Below are 14,077 nucleotides of genomic sequence, written 5' to 3' on the forward strand. Positions count from 1 at the left end.
TTTGAGTTTCTTTAGTTAACATAGGCATAGGCGTAGAAGAAGGATTAGAAGTTACATTCACCACTTGATTCCCTAAGAGTACGTCTTCTACATATAACTCCAAGGAGGGGATAGGGGTAGACTTTAAATGTTCCCACATAGCCTCTAATGCCTCATCATCCTCAATGGGATATATGGGCTAAGAATTGTCCACTCATGCCGTATTTAAAACGTGTATCTACGGTACTTATTGTCGAGTTAATTCCAATCTTATATATAAGAAGTTTAAACTCATTCAAATCATGTTCGAGTTACACATAAATAGTTTATGTCTAACCCAAACATACTCAACATTCCAACTACTTGATCGAATTGAATGATTTGAACAATATAGTATAGCTAGTCACACGAAATGATGCCATTTTTACAAGAATATATACAAAATCAACATCATCATCATCAGGTCTATAAGAAACACAAGTACAAAAGAAACAGAAAATACTTTAGTTCAACACATACAAAAGAATAACTTAAACCCCAAACCAATATACACTTCGATTAAATTTAATAAATAAACCCTAGACCCAAAATAAACCCTAAACCCTAAATCAATCATGAACAAATTTAATAGTTCAAATAAATACAAAATGAACTACTAAAATCAAGTAATTAGTATCTTAATTAGTTGAGGATGAGGTTGTGAAGTAACGAATAACAAATGAGAAACCTACATTTGAATGAAAATGAATTATTACAAAAAAAAAAAAACCCTAATCTAACGAAATAAAATATTTTTACCTTAAAGCAAGCTAAGTATAATCCAGATGACTTTAAGTGCTAAGAGCTAAGGAGGTACAGTGATTTAACCCTGTGCTTGTTCTTTGTTAGTAATAGCGAACAAAAGGTTTTGGTGAAAAAAGTCAAAGCCTTTATCCGCTGTTAGTAACATCGAACAAAGATTTTGACTCGTTTGACTATAATCTTTGTTTGCTGTTACAAACAACGAACAAATTTATTGACTTTTATTGACCAAAGTATCTGTTAGTTGTTAGTAACAACGAACATACTCATAACCCGAGGTTTGGGCTGGGGGAGCTTATTTTGGGAATAATGTTTTCCCAAAGCTTATTTTGAAAATATTTTTATTTTCTTCAAATTTTCCTCAAAAAAGACCCCCCAAGTAATAATTGTTGTTCCACCGGTTTCTCGAGAGACCGTTCTATAAGAGACGTCTCTCAGGCCCAGCCCATTAAAGCTTAATGCCTACAATTGAATTTCTTAATGCCTACTTACATCATCCTTAATACTTACTTAATCATCCTTAATACATATTTACAATATCCTTGATGTCTACTTATAGCATCCTTAAATGCCTACTTACAGTATCCTTAATGTCTATTTATAGTATCCTTAAATGCCTACTTACAGTATCCTTAATGCCTACTTACATCATACTTAATGCCTACTTACTGTATCCTTAATGCCTACTTACAGTGTCCTTAAATGCCTACTTACAATATCCTTAAATACCTACTTATAGTATCCTTAATGTCTACTGACATTATTTTTAAACACCTATTTATTATATCCTTAATGCCTACTTATAATATATTAAATGAGATAGAGTATGATGATAAGGGGTCAAAGTTTAGACGAAAATGAGATAGAGTATGATGATGATGATGATGATGATGATGATGACGAAAATGAAGGAAATGATCAAGATGATTAATATGGTGAAGATGGAGGAAATTATGTTCATCATGTTGATGCTATTCTTTACACCCAACCATCATTTCAAGATCTAGTTTCACAATTTGGTTCACCGCCGAGCTTCACTCAATTGGTTCAACCATCTTAACAGCATCCTAATGATGAAGGCCCTGTACCTTCAAAGAAAAGTTAGGATTTGATTGAAGATATTGCTCTCATATGTTCAGTCATGAACACAAGTACAGATCCAATTGTGAGCACCAACCAAAAGATAAGAGTGAGGTGGCAGAAAGTTAAGGAAGCTTATGAAGCAGCGAGGATGGAACGACCCCATCTGATCCCACGAAGAACCGCCGACATGCTTAAATGTCGTTGAGGTAGAGTTGCTCCAGCATGTTTGAAGTGGTCTGGAAGTTATGACGATGCTCTTAGGAGGAAGAAGAGTGGCACGACAGAGGAAGATATGCTTAAAGAAGCGCATTTAATCCATTAAAGAAAACACGGTAACTTTAACTTGATTGAGCAATGGAAATTTTTAAGAAAGTATAACAAGTGGAAGCAAGTGGTAAGAAGTTATAAAAAAAAACAATTGGATCAACAACCAACTGGTGGTGTTAGTAATGAAAGTAGTGGGAAAAGATCAAGGACGGAAGAAGATTCTGAAACACCAACAAGTGAAGCTCAAGGAGGATCATCCAGTCGCCTCGAGGGTGTGAAGAAGGCTAAGGCTCGCACGACTTGGAAAATGGTTGCAGATCAATCAATTCAAGCTTTGAGTGCATTTGGAGAGAGTCTTTGACTTAATTCAGAAATAATGAAGGAGAAGACAGAATTTCAAAAACAAAAAGAAGCCCGAAAACAAAAACAATTTCAACTGGAAGAATATCGAATGAATTGGGAGATCTATCAAACATTAAGCAAAAAGGAAACTCTTCAGCCATGGGAAGCTGATATGATGGTTCAACTTGGACAATACTTTCAGAATTACAATCGTTAGTGGATAGTTTAATTATGTAATGTCTTAATTATGTTTTAATTATGTATGGTTTTTAATGATGGTTTATTTATGTAATGTTTTAAAATGATGTTTTAATCATGTAATGTCTTAATAAGATGTTTTAATTATGTAAGGTTTTCATGCATTAGTCTTCTCATTTCCATCCCCTTTTGGCATGCATTAGTCTTCTCATTTCCATCACCTTTTGGCATGCATTAGTCTTTTCCTTTTCATCACCTTTTGGCATGCATTAGTCTTCTCATTTCCATCACCTTTTGGCATGCATATATTATATATATGCACATCCACATTCAATTGGATGTATAACTTCAAAATGAGTTTTTCTAAGTTTAATTTTGCCTCATCCACTTCAAGTTCTTCATCTTCTGACGAAGAGAATGAACTAATAGATAATATGGTTGATTATGCCTTTCAATATGCAATTCCTCCCATTGTTTCAACACTACAACCAAGGGTTAGAACCAAAAAAATGTCAAAATCAAAGAGACCATTCAAAAGGTTATTCCCAACTATTTAATGATTATTTTGCTGAAAATCCTACATATTCTTCTCGATTGTTTCGACGTAGGTTTAGGATGAGGAAACATGTATTTTTACGGATAATGGAAGCTGTCTCCAACAACGATCCATGGTTCACTACCAACATTGATGCAACTGGTAGAAAAGGTCTAAGTGCTTTACAAAAGTGTATTGCAGCTCTTCTATGCTAGCATACGGGGTAGCTGCTGATCAAATTGAGGAGTACCTCCGAATTAGCGAAAGCACAGCAAGAAAAGCACTCACTCATTTCACAAAGGGAATAATCAACCAATTTGGGCAACATTATTTGAGAAAACCAACACCACAAGATTTGACGAGATTATTGGCCTTTAGTGAAGAACGAGGATTCCCTGACATGATTGGTAGTGTTGATTGCATGCATTGGGAGTGGAAGAATTGCCCAACAGCATGGAAAGGGCAATATCAAGGCCGAGCTGGCGTTGCAACATTAATTCTTGAAGTTGTCGCCGATCATGACTTATGGATATGGCATGCCTTTTTTGGGATGCCAGGTTCATAAAATGATCTCAACGTGCTATATCGATCACCTCTTTTAGTTGATTTGTTTGAAAGAAGGGCATCACCTGTCAATTTCACGGTGAATGAAAATCAATACAACATGGCTTACTATGTCACTGATGGCATTTATCCTAAATGGGCTACTTTTATTCAATCTATTACTGAACCGCAAACAGTAAAAGCAAGGTTATTTGTCCAACATCAAGAAGCAGCAAGAAAGGATGTGGAGCGAGCATTTGGGGTGTTGCAAGCTCGATTTGCAATAATTAGAAAGCCTTCACTCGCTTGGGATGAAGAACGACTTTCTCATATAATTACTTCTTGTATAATTATGCATAATATGATAGTAGAAGATGAAAGAGATACATATACACACTATGCTGATGGTAGAGAGTTCATGGGAGATCGCCCAAAAGGTCAATCGGAAGATACAAGTGGATTAAATGATGACTTTGAATATTATACAAATAGAATTGTTGATATCAACCGATACTTGGCAAATAAGGATGATGTTGAAGATTGACAAACACATTTATCCTTAAAAGATGACTTGGTTGAAAATAGCTGGTAAAAGTTTGGAGAGAATCACAATTAATGTATCATTTAAAATCTTAGTTTTTTAATTTGTGTATTTATTTTATGTATGCGCATTGTAATCTTTATTTGAAGTTAACGAATTTTCCTTAATTATTATTAATGTCCACATTTATATTTATTAAAAAATATTAGTTTTATTATAAAAATAATTTTTTTAAATTATAAAATAGTAGATCTATTTTAATCAAATAAAAAATTATATTAACTTTGTACATGAAAATATTATTATAAAAATTAAAAGATAAATGTTAGATAAATTAAGGGAGAGAAATTATAATGGGATAGAAAAAAAGTAAGACAGAAAGAATGATAACCTTTTAAAAGAGGTCATTATTAATAAAATTAAGTTGAAAGATAAACTTTTAAAAGAAAAAAATATTATAAAATAACATTTTTTTTTTTTAGTCATGAGTAAGGAACTAAAGATGGTCTCATAAGAAAATTGACCGCGTTTTAAAAAAATTGGGTTTTTGTAACAATTAGATTTGCCCACCTCTGGTCATTTTAGTCATGAGTAAGGAACTAAAGAGGTCATTTTCACGTCTGGTCAGATTGGATTTGCCCACCTCTAAAGTGTATTAATGGTCATATATCTAACTATTGACGTTTTAGTTTGTCGTGAAAAAAGTTGGGATGATTGCTTGATTCTAAAACCAAGGGGGATGGCGCGGGGACGGACGATGGAGTTTGCCGCGCGTGGTGGACACTTGGGCGGGATTCCTCGGAAGCTAACTATTTCCGCTGTCGGATCTTTCGCCAAGGTGATGACGACACTTCTCAACAACACAAGCGTTCACAACGGTGAAACCCTCCTTCATCTCGTCCGTTCTCGCCCTCTTGGTGTTCCCCTCCTTACTGTCAGCAATCACATGTCTACGTATGTGTCTCTCTCTCTATCTCTCTCATATTCTTTATCACTTTTCCAATTGCTGTTGATTTTTTGATATTTGTTGAAGTTATTGCACAAAAAACTAAAAGGTCCTTTGTTTGAAGCTTATTAATTAATGATGATTTTTGTTGATTGATTTTGGAAATACGATGTGAAAGCGTTAGCATTGTTAAGTTTGAAATGAATAATATCATTGGTGTAGAGAAAGATTGCGATAAGGCTTATGTGGTATTTATGTCAAATTCATTTTAGATTTAAGGTTAGTGGATTAATTTACTCAAGTTACTCGATTGCTGCTTACTTGGGCAATAGCTCATGTTAATAGGGTTAGACTAGTTGGGTAAGTTTATGGGCATGTTATGTACCTTCTCTATAACCTTAAAATTTTAGACTTTTGCGAATTACAACCTCAATATTTATTTTTTTTGGCCAATTACGGCCACCAAAGTATCAAATTCTACCGCGTTCAGGCTAAATCATAGTATTTTGACCACTTAACCTAAATCGCGACCTAAAATTGCAACGACTTAACCAATCCAAATTAAATTTCCAATTTGGAAATATAATAAGTTGCAAATCGAATTATAAAACCAAAATAATAAATCAAAAAAATAAAAGTTATTGTAGCAAAAGTTGTGATGAAAAATGAGACTTGAATCATTGGTTAAATGCTTATTTTGCTTGTAAGAGCGCTTAGGTTTTTTTTGTTCTTGCCTACTGAAGTGAAAGTAAACACATATGCAGCTGACCCCATATGTAAGAAGTAAGGCTTTGGCATCGTGGCTGTTTAAACGTAAACTAAAGTCTGTGCTCCCATATGTTTGTCCCCAAGAAAAGATGTGTTTATATTAAAAAACATGCGTTGTTATAATGGAAAAAGTGGATTATTTCTTGTTATTTGTATTCATGCTCAAAAACTTAATTGTGTATTTAATAAGAAACATTGATAGTTTAAGATGACGCGACTGTTGTTCTGACAGGTTGGATGATCCACTCATGTGGGGATTCAAGGGTTTTCCTGTAACAGATGCCAAATTGGCAAGATGGGTACTTGCTGCTGAAGATATATGTTTCAAAAACACAGTGATGTCTTATTTTTTTCGACTTGGTATTTAGTTGTTTATGTCCCATCTATTTTATTGCTTATGCATTAAATGTATTTTCTGTGTGCATTTCCAATTTGTTATCCATCTTGGTTTTATGTGAGGTCTATTTTACTTGTTCTAATACCTGATTCTCTAGCAGATTTTCAGTGTTATCTTCCTTCTAGATGGGATATATATTTGATATGAAAAGGTATTAATCAGGCCTTTGTAATTTCTATGATAACTTGATTTCAACTCTCTCCGGATAACAATCAAAATGGAGTATTGAATTTAGGTCATCAATTAGCTCATGATCAGCAGGATATCCTAGATTTTTCTCTTTCTGATGATGAAATTAAAGTTGTTCTTTGGTGCATTGAATGATAAGGCCCTCACTATTGATGGCTTAAATACTTTTTTTAATAAAATATATTGGGATATTGTTGAAGCTGATATCATCTAGGCTATCAATCACTTTTAAAATGGCAGGTTCTTGAAATCTTGGAATGCAACAACTAGCACTCATCTTTCTGAAAGGGATAAAACTAACTTTCTTAGTGACTAGGCCTATTCCCAGCTCTTTCAACTTGTATAAGGTCATCTCCAAGCTTATTTGCTGAAAGCTAAGCTTAATTCTTGATAGTCTCATACTCACATTTCCCCTTCCCTAAGTGCCTTTGTTAAGATCTTGTCAGTATGTGGTCAAGATGTATGTTAGAAAGCACTATAGCCTTGATTGTTTGATTGATTTTGCCTCCATGATATGCTTCTTGCTCTTCTTTTTTCTGCTAAGTTATCAATATTGTTATGACTTGCGAGAGATCCTCTCACTTTTTCTTGTTGAATAGTTCTCCTGTTGGCCCTTTCATCCCTATGAGGTGGGTAAGGCAAGTTGACCCCTTCTCTCCCTTGCTCTTTGTCATATGAATGGAGTATATGGCTAGGATTATGTCTTTGCTGGATAAGGCAATTTTTAAGGGTTTAAGTTTCATCCAAAATGCTCATCTTTGAGATTTAACCACTTGTGTTTTGCTAATGATCTTTTAGTTTTTTGTGGAGGCAATAATTATTTTTTAAAGATCCTCCTTGATGGTATTTATGTCTTTTCTGATTTCTTTTGTCTTCATGTTAATATGTCTAAGTCTTCCATCTTCATTATAGGGCTATACTTATGTGGAAAGACTGTGCATGTTGTCTGGTCTTTGTCCCCTTTAGGTACCTTAGTATGCCTATTTCCACCAAGCAGTTCTCTGATAAAGAATGCGACAGCCTTTTTGAAAGGATTATTACTGGAACTAGTTGGTAAGCGAGGTTACTTTCTGTGGTGAATCAGAAACCAGACACAAATTTTCAGGGAAAAGAAAAGAAAAGAGAAGGATTAGAGAGGAAGAAACAAAGATCAAAAAGAGAGATAAATGTAATTCAGAGAGAGAGAATAGAGATAGAGGGAGGAGATTAGATTTTATTTCATTCCATAATCAACCAATTATTACATAATCATATTTACATAGCTATACAAGGCCTAACAACATGCTGCCCAAATAAAATGGTTACAAGATTCTTCTTCTAGAGGGTTTTCTTATTTTTCCCCACATAATAGAATTCGATTAACACAGCCAGCTCATCATTCATCCCCCATTTTTCTTGCTCCTTTGATACACCTCCAATCCCTTAGAATGTTGTGCTGGTATGACATTACCCTCGACTAGAAGTTGCATCTTGTCCTCAAGATGCGAATGAGGAAAGGCAGATGCCTTTATCCAAATCTGATGATATCTAGATTTTAAGTCAAGCTTAGTAAAAATCGATGCACCTCCAAGCTCGTCTAACAGTTCATCTATCACAATTCACAGGGATGGGAAATTTATTGGTTACGGTTGCTTTGTTTGATGCCCTATAGTCTACGCAAAAACGTCATGAGCCATGTTTTTTTTTCAACAAGAATTACACGGATGGAAAAAGGGCTAGTTGCGGTCTGAATTATGCTAGCTTTAAGCATATCCTGGACTAGGGCTTCAATCTCTGCCTTTGAACATGGGGATATCTATAAGGTCGTACACTAATAGGGTCAGTTCCCTCTTACAACACAATTGCGTGATCATGATTTCGTCTAGGAGGAAGGTCAGATATAGGGTGGAATATTGTGGGGTAGAGGTTTAAGGCTGAAGCTAGAATAGTGGTATGTCTAGGATTGTGGTTCTGTGGTGAACCACTGATAATGCACGGCTGCAGTAAGGAAAGAGAGAATAAAAGAAGTACAGCAGAGAATATAGAGAGGAGAAAAAGAGAGAGAGAGAGAGAGAGAGAGAGAAAGTAAGAAGAGTATAGAAGGAGAAGACAGGAAGGCAGATTTGTATATTACTTTTCATACCAATTCATTATTACATCATGATGCATATAGCTTAGGCCAACTTAACAACTAGCTATATTACAAATTGGTTACGAAAAGATGCCCTTCTAGAATAAAAGATTCCCTTCACTTGCATAACAGAATTCGTTTACTCCCATTTGCTTGCACCTGTGATGTTGCCACCTCATCATTTTTCTTGTTGCGCCTTTGGTAAACCTTGATAGCCTTATCAGCTGGTATGATAGGTTCCTCCAAACTACCCAAACCCATTGTCTCAATTAAAACTCCATTGCCCTCATATTGTGGTGTTTAATCAAGGCCTTCAAGGATATTTTGGAACATCGGAGAGAAAGATTGCCTTTCAACAAAAACTTCGTATCACCCAAATTAAAACGTGTCTCTTGTGTTTTCCAATTAATGGCAACAATACCAATTTTTCTATCCACTGAACCCCTAAAATAACATCCAAACTGCCTAATTCCAATGAGAAAAAATCCTCCACAACGTCAACCTCTTGTATTGATAATTGCACTTGCTTACAAATGCCTTCTGTTATGATAAAGAAAAGTTTGTTAGTTGTTTTAAAAAGTAGTTACAATAGCTGTTAGTTTTGGGAGATTGTTGTAAAGACTTCTAGAAGCGTTATAAGTAGCTTGTGGGATAATATAGCCTATTTATAGGTATCTTGTAATAGAAAAAAGGAGACAATGTTTGAAAGTAAAGACACAGGAATTGCAGCACTTGAATTCTACAAAAATACTTTGTCTTCTTTGATATTGTTCTTGCATCTGCATGTTAGAAATAGGATCTGTTACAGAATCTCATGGTCATTTATTTTTCAAGTGTCACTGTAGTTCCTCCTGTTGGCAAGCTCTTAGATCTTGACTCAATATTCCTTCTTTCTCCGGCAATCTTCAGAGAATGCTATACAGGTCCTGGAGTTGCTTTATTTCTGAGAAAAGGCTTCTCTTCTGTTGCCTTGCTTACTAGATTTAAAGAAACATTAATGAGTTCTTATGGAACTCCAAGTCTTGGACTTCTGATTTTGTTGTGATGAAGTTGAATTTCATGTCAAGGAAACAATTTAGTGGTACCTTAGGAAACACTAAGCTGTAAAGATTGACACTGGATTGGTTCTTTGTGATCTTGCTATTTTGTTGCCTAGGCTGGTGTGTTTTTATGGCTTGTTAAGTAGCTCTGTATGATCTTTGGTTTGATGTTGGGGTGATGGGTATATGTTCTAGGTGCTCATTATTGTTTCTAATGAGTTTTCATTTACATTTTTTTTGTATTATGCATGACACTATTGTTGCTGGTGAATCAAACATAACTTTGTATGAAACTTTAATTTAGCCTTGATTTGCATGCATGAAGAGGGTTAGACTATTTTAGCCTTAGCAAATTGATTTATCTAGTATGCAATGCACAGGAAAATGCATACCTATCTCCAGAGGTGGTGGAGTTTATCAGAAACACATGGATGAAGCTCTAGAGCGCTTGACCGATGGAGAATGGGTACAATTTTGTTATCTGCAACCTTCTTGCATAGCTTTTCATTTTACTCCAACCTTTAAATATAGTTATTTTGGATGTATGATGCGATGCACTAAATATTGTGTATATTTTACTCCCACAAAAAGTGTTCTTTCTCCTTTTTTCAGGGCATACTTCATATTCGTTTTGGGATATTATGGTCTTCATTTCTGACTGAAACATGGTAAAATTTAGAAGTGTTGGATTGTGACACAATGGAAGTAAATAAGACTTAAGTGGCCTACTAAAATTCTTGTTTATTCTAGCAAAGTGATTGAATCGCTTTGTATCAAATTTATGTTTTTGCATGCATGAGTGGGTGTTAGTGTGGTACTGTTCTTGTTATCTACTGATCAATTTATCATGGTTTTTGTCCACTGCCCAACACTTAAATGTACCTTTTACGAAAGAAATGTCAAAACTGTTTGGAATTGGCTTTGAATAAATGTTGAAGATACATGAATGTATCTAAATCTATTCGACTCAGTTCTAAATTCGTGGGTGAACCAAATTTTCTGATTACAATTACCACTTATCCTAATCTACGATTGCTACTTAGATTGGTAAATTTTTCTGATCTTTCCTGGGCAGCTACACACATTTCCTGAAGGGAAAGTATCTCAGCAAGATGTTTCAATTAGAAGATTAAAATGGGGAACTGCTAGTCTTATCGCACGTGCCCCATTGACCCCGATAGTTTTACCGATTGTCCATCATGGTTTCCATAAGGTAAAAGAAGAGTTTTTTCTCTTCATCTGTTGCTTTCTTTCTTTCTTTCTTTCTTTGGTGTGTATGTGGTAATCGTACAATCCTTTCATCAAAAAGGTCATGCCAGAGGATTACTTATTTGGTAGAAGACCAGTAGTTCCGCTCATCAACAAGAATGTTAAGATTATTGTTGGTGATCCTATAGAATTTGACCTTCCTAGATTGAGGGAAATGGCATTATCAGAATCTTGTGATGAATCTTCACCTGAGCTTGGATGGCCAAGCCTCAGTCCTTATGGACTAAACGAAGTGGCTCAGAGATTTCTCTACTCCATGATATCAGAGAAGATACAAACTATCATGGAGAACTTGCGTCAAATTGGGAAAACAATTTCAAAGCAATAGGATTAAGATCTTGTCCTTTTTCATGAAGAGAAGGTATTGCTATCACCTCACCGTACTTCTATAGTCCTATCTGAGATGAAGCCATATTTTTTGTGAAAGTTATACACTTTAAAATTCCATCATTGACTTTACCTAGTCTGGAATACAGCGGAATCAGCTTTACGTTACAGGGCTGTTTTACGAAAAATACTCCTTATATGACCATGTGTAAGTTCATTTCACTTTTGATAAACTCACGTCTAAAATGTAGTTAGGTTCTACCTTTGTTCATTGCTTGATGATTTGGACATTCGCTTGCTGAAAGTAACCCAACGTCATCATTGAAAGGTTACTCCAATGCTCTTCATCATTGGGGCTGATTGTTGGTTTCTTGAAGAAATTGCGTAGCCACACTGCCCACTCATATTGTTATCTTATGAGTTGGTTAGTGGCTTGAAAACCAATTTCCAAGTTCATGGTTTCATTTTGGTTCATTGGTGCAAATTTATGTGCATATTAGCATGTATCCCAAATTATGCTTCTCCCTCACTACAAAAAAAAAAAAAGCATATTTAGTCACTTTTAATGCACCGCTTTTGCAAAGCGTCAGAATTTATTCTGGTGCCATAAAAATAGCAAGCCAGATTGGGACGCCTTTTAAAAAAGCATCTAAATTTTTTGGAATGTCACATGAGATGCACATATGTAAAGGTAACTGAATTTTCCCGCTTCTGCTTTTTGTCCGCTTTTTTTTATGGACATTGTGTCTTGTTCTTATTCCCTCCCCTATTTTTGGTAACTGCTTAGAGACGATATACGTGCAGACTCTCACTTCAATTTTTAGACTTTTAATTGGTATATGGCCATCTTCAAGAGAATACATAACTTATCCTTCAATTTATTATTGTGGTTAGATTCAAAAATTCTCAATTTAAATTGTGTTATTTGTAAAATTCATGGGATTTGAACTCATATTTGCTCATCTGTTTCTATAGAAGTCGATTTGCACATCTTGCAGGCAGGTTTTGTTTCTTTTTCATTTGAAAAATTGAATTGTGTTCTTGAAAAATTAGGGTTTGTAGTTGGTGTTCTTATTGCCTAAAAATGTTATCACTTTTTGTTACATATTTAATTGCTTATTAGATAGTTGTTGATGTTGTTCTTGGAAAATTGAGTCCGCTTGTTCTTGTTTTTGATTTATATTGTTTTTCCTCATGTGTTTCGTAGTTTTCTACTCGTCATACAAACTTACCCAATTTTTAAATAGACTTTAGTACTTAGAAATGGCAGGGAGAATTGCAGATTATGAAATGCTTGTGTGCGTGGGAAAAGATGTATGTTATTTTTTTGGTTTAAGTGGAAGTTTGGTAGTATTTGGGGAATTTTATTACTTTAATCTTATTGTGTATTTTTAGAGAATGTAGTTTGTGTTAGGATGAAAAAGGAGGGCTGATCATCGAGTGATAGAGCTGTTGAAGAGTCGATAAGCAGTGAATGGTACAGTTTAGGTTGATGGGGCAATATAGAAGGAAGTGATGATTATGAGACTTTCTTTAGTAAAGAAAGTATTGAGCCATATCCATACACCTGATTCGTTTCATATTGATTAATGAGTAACAACTTGTTGAAATGGAATAGTCATTGGCATTAGAGGCAAATATGTTGGACTTATGGACCACCCTAAGTCTTGCTAGAATGGGGATTTGATGTATGACTGCGAGTATTGATGTTCAGGATTTGATTCCGTTGGACCTTCTGTCTGCGAAGGATACCGCTGCATTCTATCATTGTCGGTGCAATGGTTTGCGAGGGAGTGTGGTTCTTTTGTTGCTGATGTCGGTCTTTCGTGTGCTGCTGTTGCCTTTTTGTTCGTGCTGTCACAATTTCTATTACTGTTTAGTTGTCGCTGTTTTGTTGTTGTTGTCTCGGGGTTCCGCCACTGCTGCGGTTGCTTTTTTGTTGCTGTTGTTGTCGATGTTTTGTTGTTGCTGTCGTTGTTTTGTTGTTTGTTGATGCTGCTGTTGTTGTGTTGTGGTTATTGTCTCGTGCTATTTCGCTGCTGCTGTTTTTTTGTAGCTGTTGTCTTGGGATGTTGTCGCTGCTGTTGATTTTTTGATGTTATCGCGCTGTTGTCGCTGTTTTGTTGCTCCTATCTTGGGTTGTTATCGTCGTTGCTGTCACTGCTGCTGTTGCTAATTTTTTTTGCTTCAGTCGAGTGTTGTCGAGTGTTCTTTCTTGGGCTGTAACCAACATGGATGATACTACATGTGTTAGATATATTGTGCACCGATTCAGCGGGTTGAAGCATATTTGCATAATGACAAGTTGAACAAAGAGCTTTATAATAACATATACAAGTTGAACGAAGTATAATTATTATAATAATTTTTTGTTTGAATACAGGAATTTGAGCTAGTGTGCATGATATCTTTAATTGATTTGAAAAGGCGAGGCGCTCTACACAATATTGCAAGTCAAATCATACTTGAACATCATGGGTCATTCCATTTTCAAGTGCAGATTTTTTTATTTTTGAATCGAATTCCTTAAAATTTGTTTGATGTTTTGTAGTACATATATATATATATATATATATATATATATATATATATATATATATATATATATATATATATATATATATATATATATATATATATATATATATATATATATATATATATATATATATATATATATATATATATAACAATTTTGAAATATTCTTGATATTCAAATTAAGTGGTTTTTATGCTATTATC

The 14,077-nt window shown here is 34.8% G+C and overlaps 1 protein-coding gene and 1 pseudogene across 3 annotated transcripts; both read left to right on the top strand.

The window, feature by feature from the left end:
* Window positions 1–3,114: 3,114 nt before the first annotated feature.
* Window positions 3,115–4,292, top strand: LOC130824105 (uncharacterized; annotated as a pseudogene).
* Window positions 4,293–4,796: 504 nt separating this feature from the next.
* On the top strand, window positions 4,797–13,904 carry LOC130823804 (N-acylphosphatidylethanolamine synthase). Of its 3 annotated transcripts, XR_009046631.1 has the most exons (7): window positions 4,797–5,243; window positions 6,236–6,363; window positions 10,120–10,205; window positions 10,815–10,952; window positions 11,049–11,369; window positions 11,485–11,543; window positions 13,719–13,859. XR_009046631.1 is itself a non-coding variant. In XM_057688582.1 (6 exons), the coding sequence occupies exons 1-5, from the start codon at window positions 4,948–4,950 to the stop codon at window positions 11,334–11,336; spliced, it is 936 nt and encodes a 311-aa protein (XP_057544565.1). In that variant the 5' UTR covers window positions 4,868–4,947; the 3' UTR covers window positions 11,337–11,369; window positions 13,719–13,856. The 3 variants fall into 3 exon arrangements, 2 of the variants coding, with proteins under 2 accessions (XP_057544566.1, XP_057544565.1); XM_057688582.1 differs by lacking the exon at window positions 11,485–11,543 and having other exon boundaries at window positions 4,868–5,243; window positions 13,719–13,856; XM_057688583.1 differs by lacking the exons at window positions 11,049–11,369; window positions 11,485–11,543 and having other exon boundaries at window positions 13,719–13,904.
* The last annotated feature ends 173 nt before the right edge of the window (window positions 13,905–14,077 follow it).

This window comes from Amaranthus tricolor, chromosome 9 (assembly GCF_026212465.1).
Source record: "Amaranthus tricolor cultivar Red isolate AtriRed21 chromosome 9, ASM2621246v1, whole genome shotgun sequence".
Lineage (NCBI taxonomy): Eukaryota > Viridiplantae > Streptophyta > Magnoliopsida > Caryophyllales > Amaranthaceae > Amaranthus > Amaranthus tricolor.

Coding starts and splice junctions, on each gene's coding strand:
- LOC130823804 (XM_057688582.1), top strand. CDS start 4,948: ATGGTCATATATCTAACTATTGACGTTTTAGTTTGTCGTGAAAAAAGT. Junction 5,244..6,235: donor GTCAGCAATCACATGTCTAC/GTATGTGTCTCT, acceptor TTGTTCTGACAG/GTTGGATGATCCACTCATGT. Junction 10,953..11,048: donor TCCATCATGGTTTCCATAAG/GTAAAAGAAGAG, acceptor TTCATCAAAAAG/GTCATGCCAGAGGATTACTT.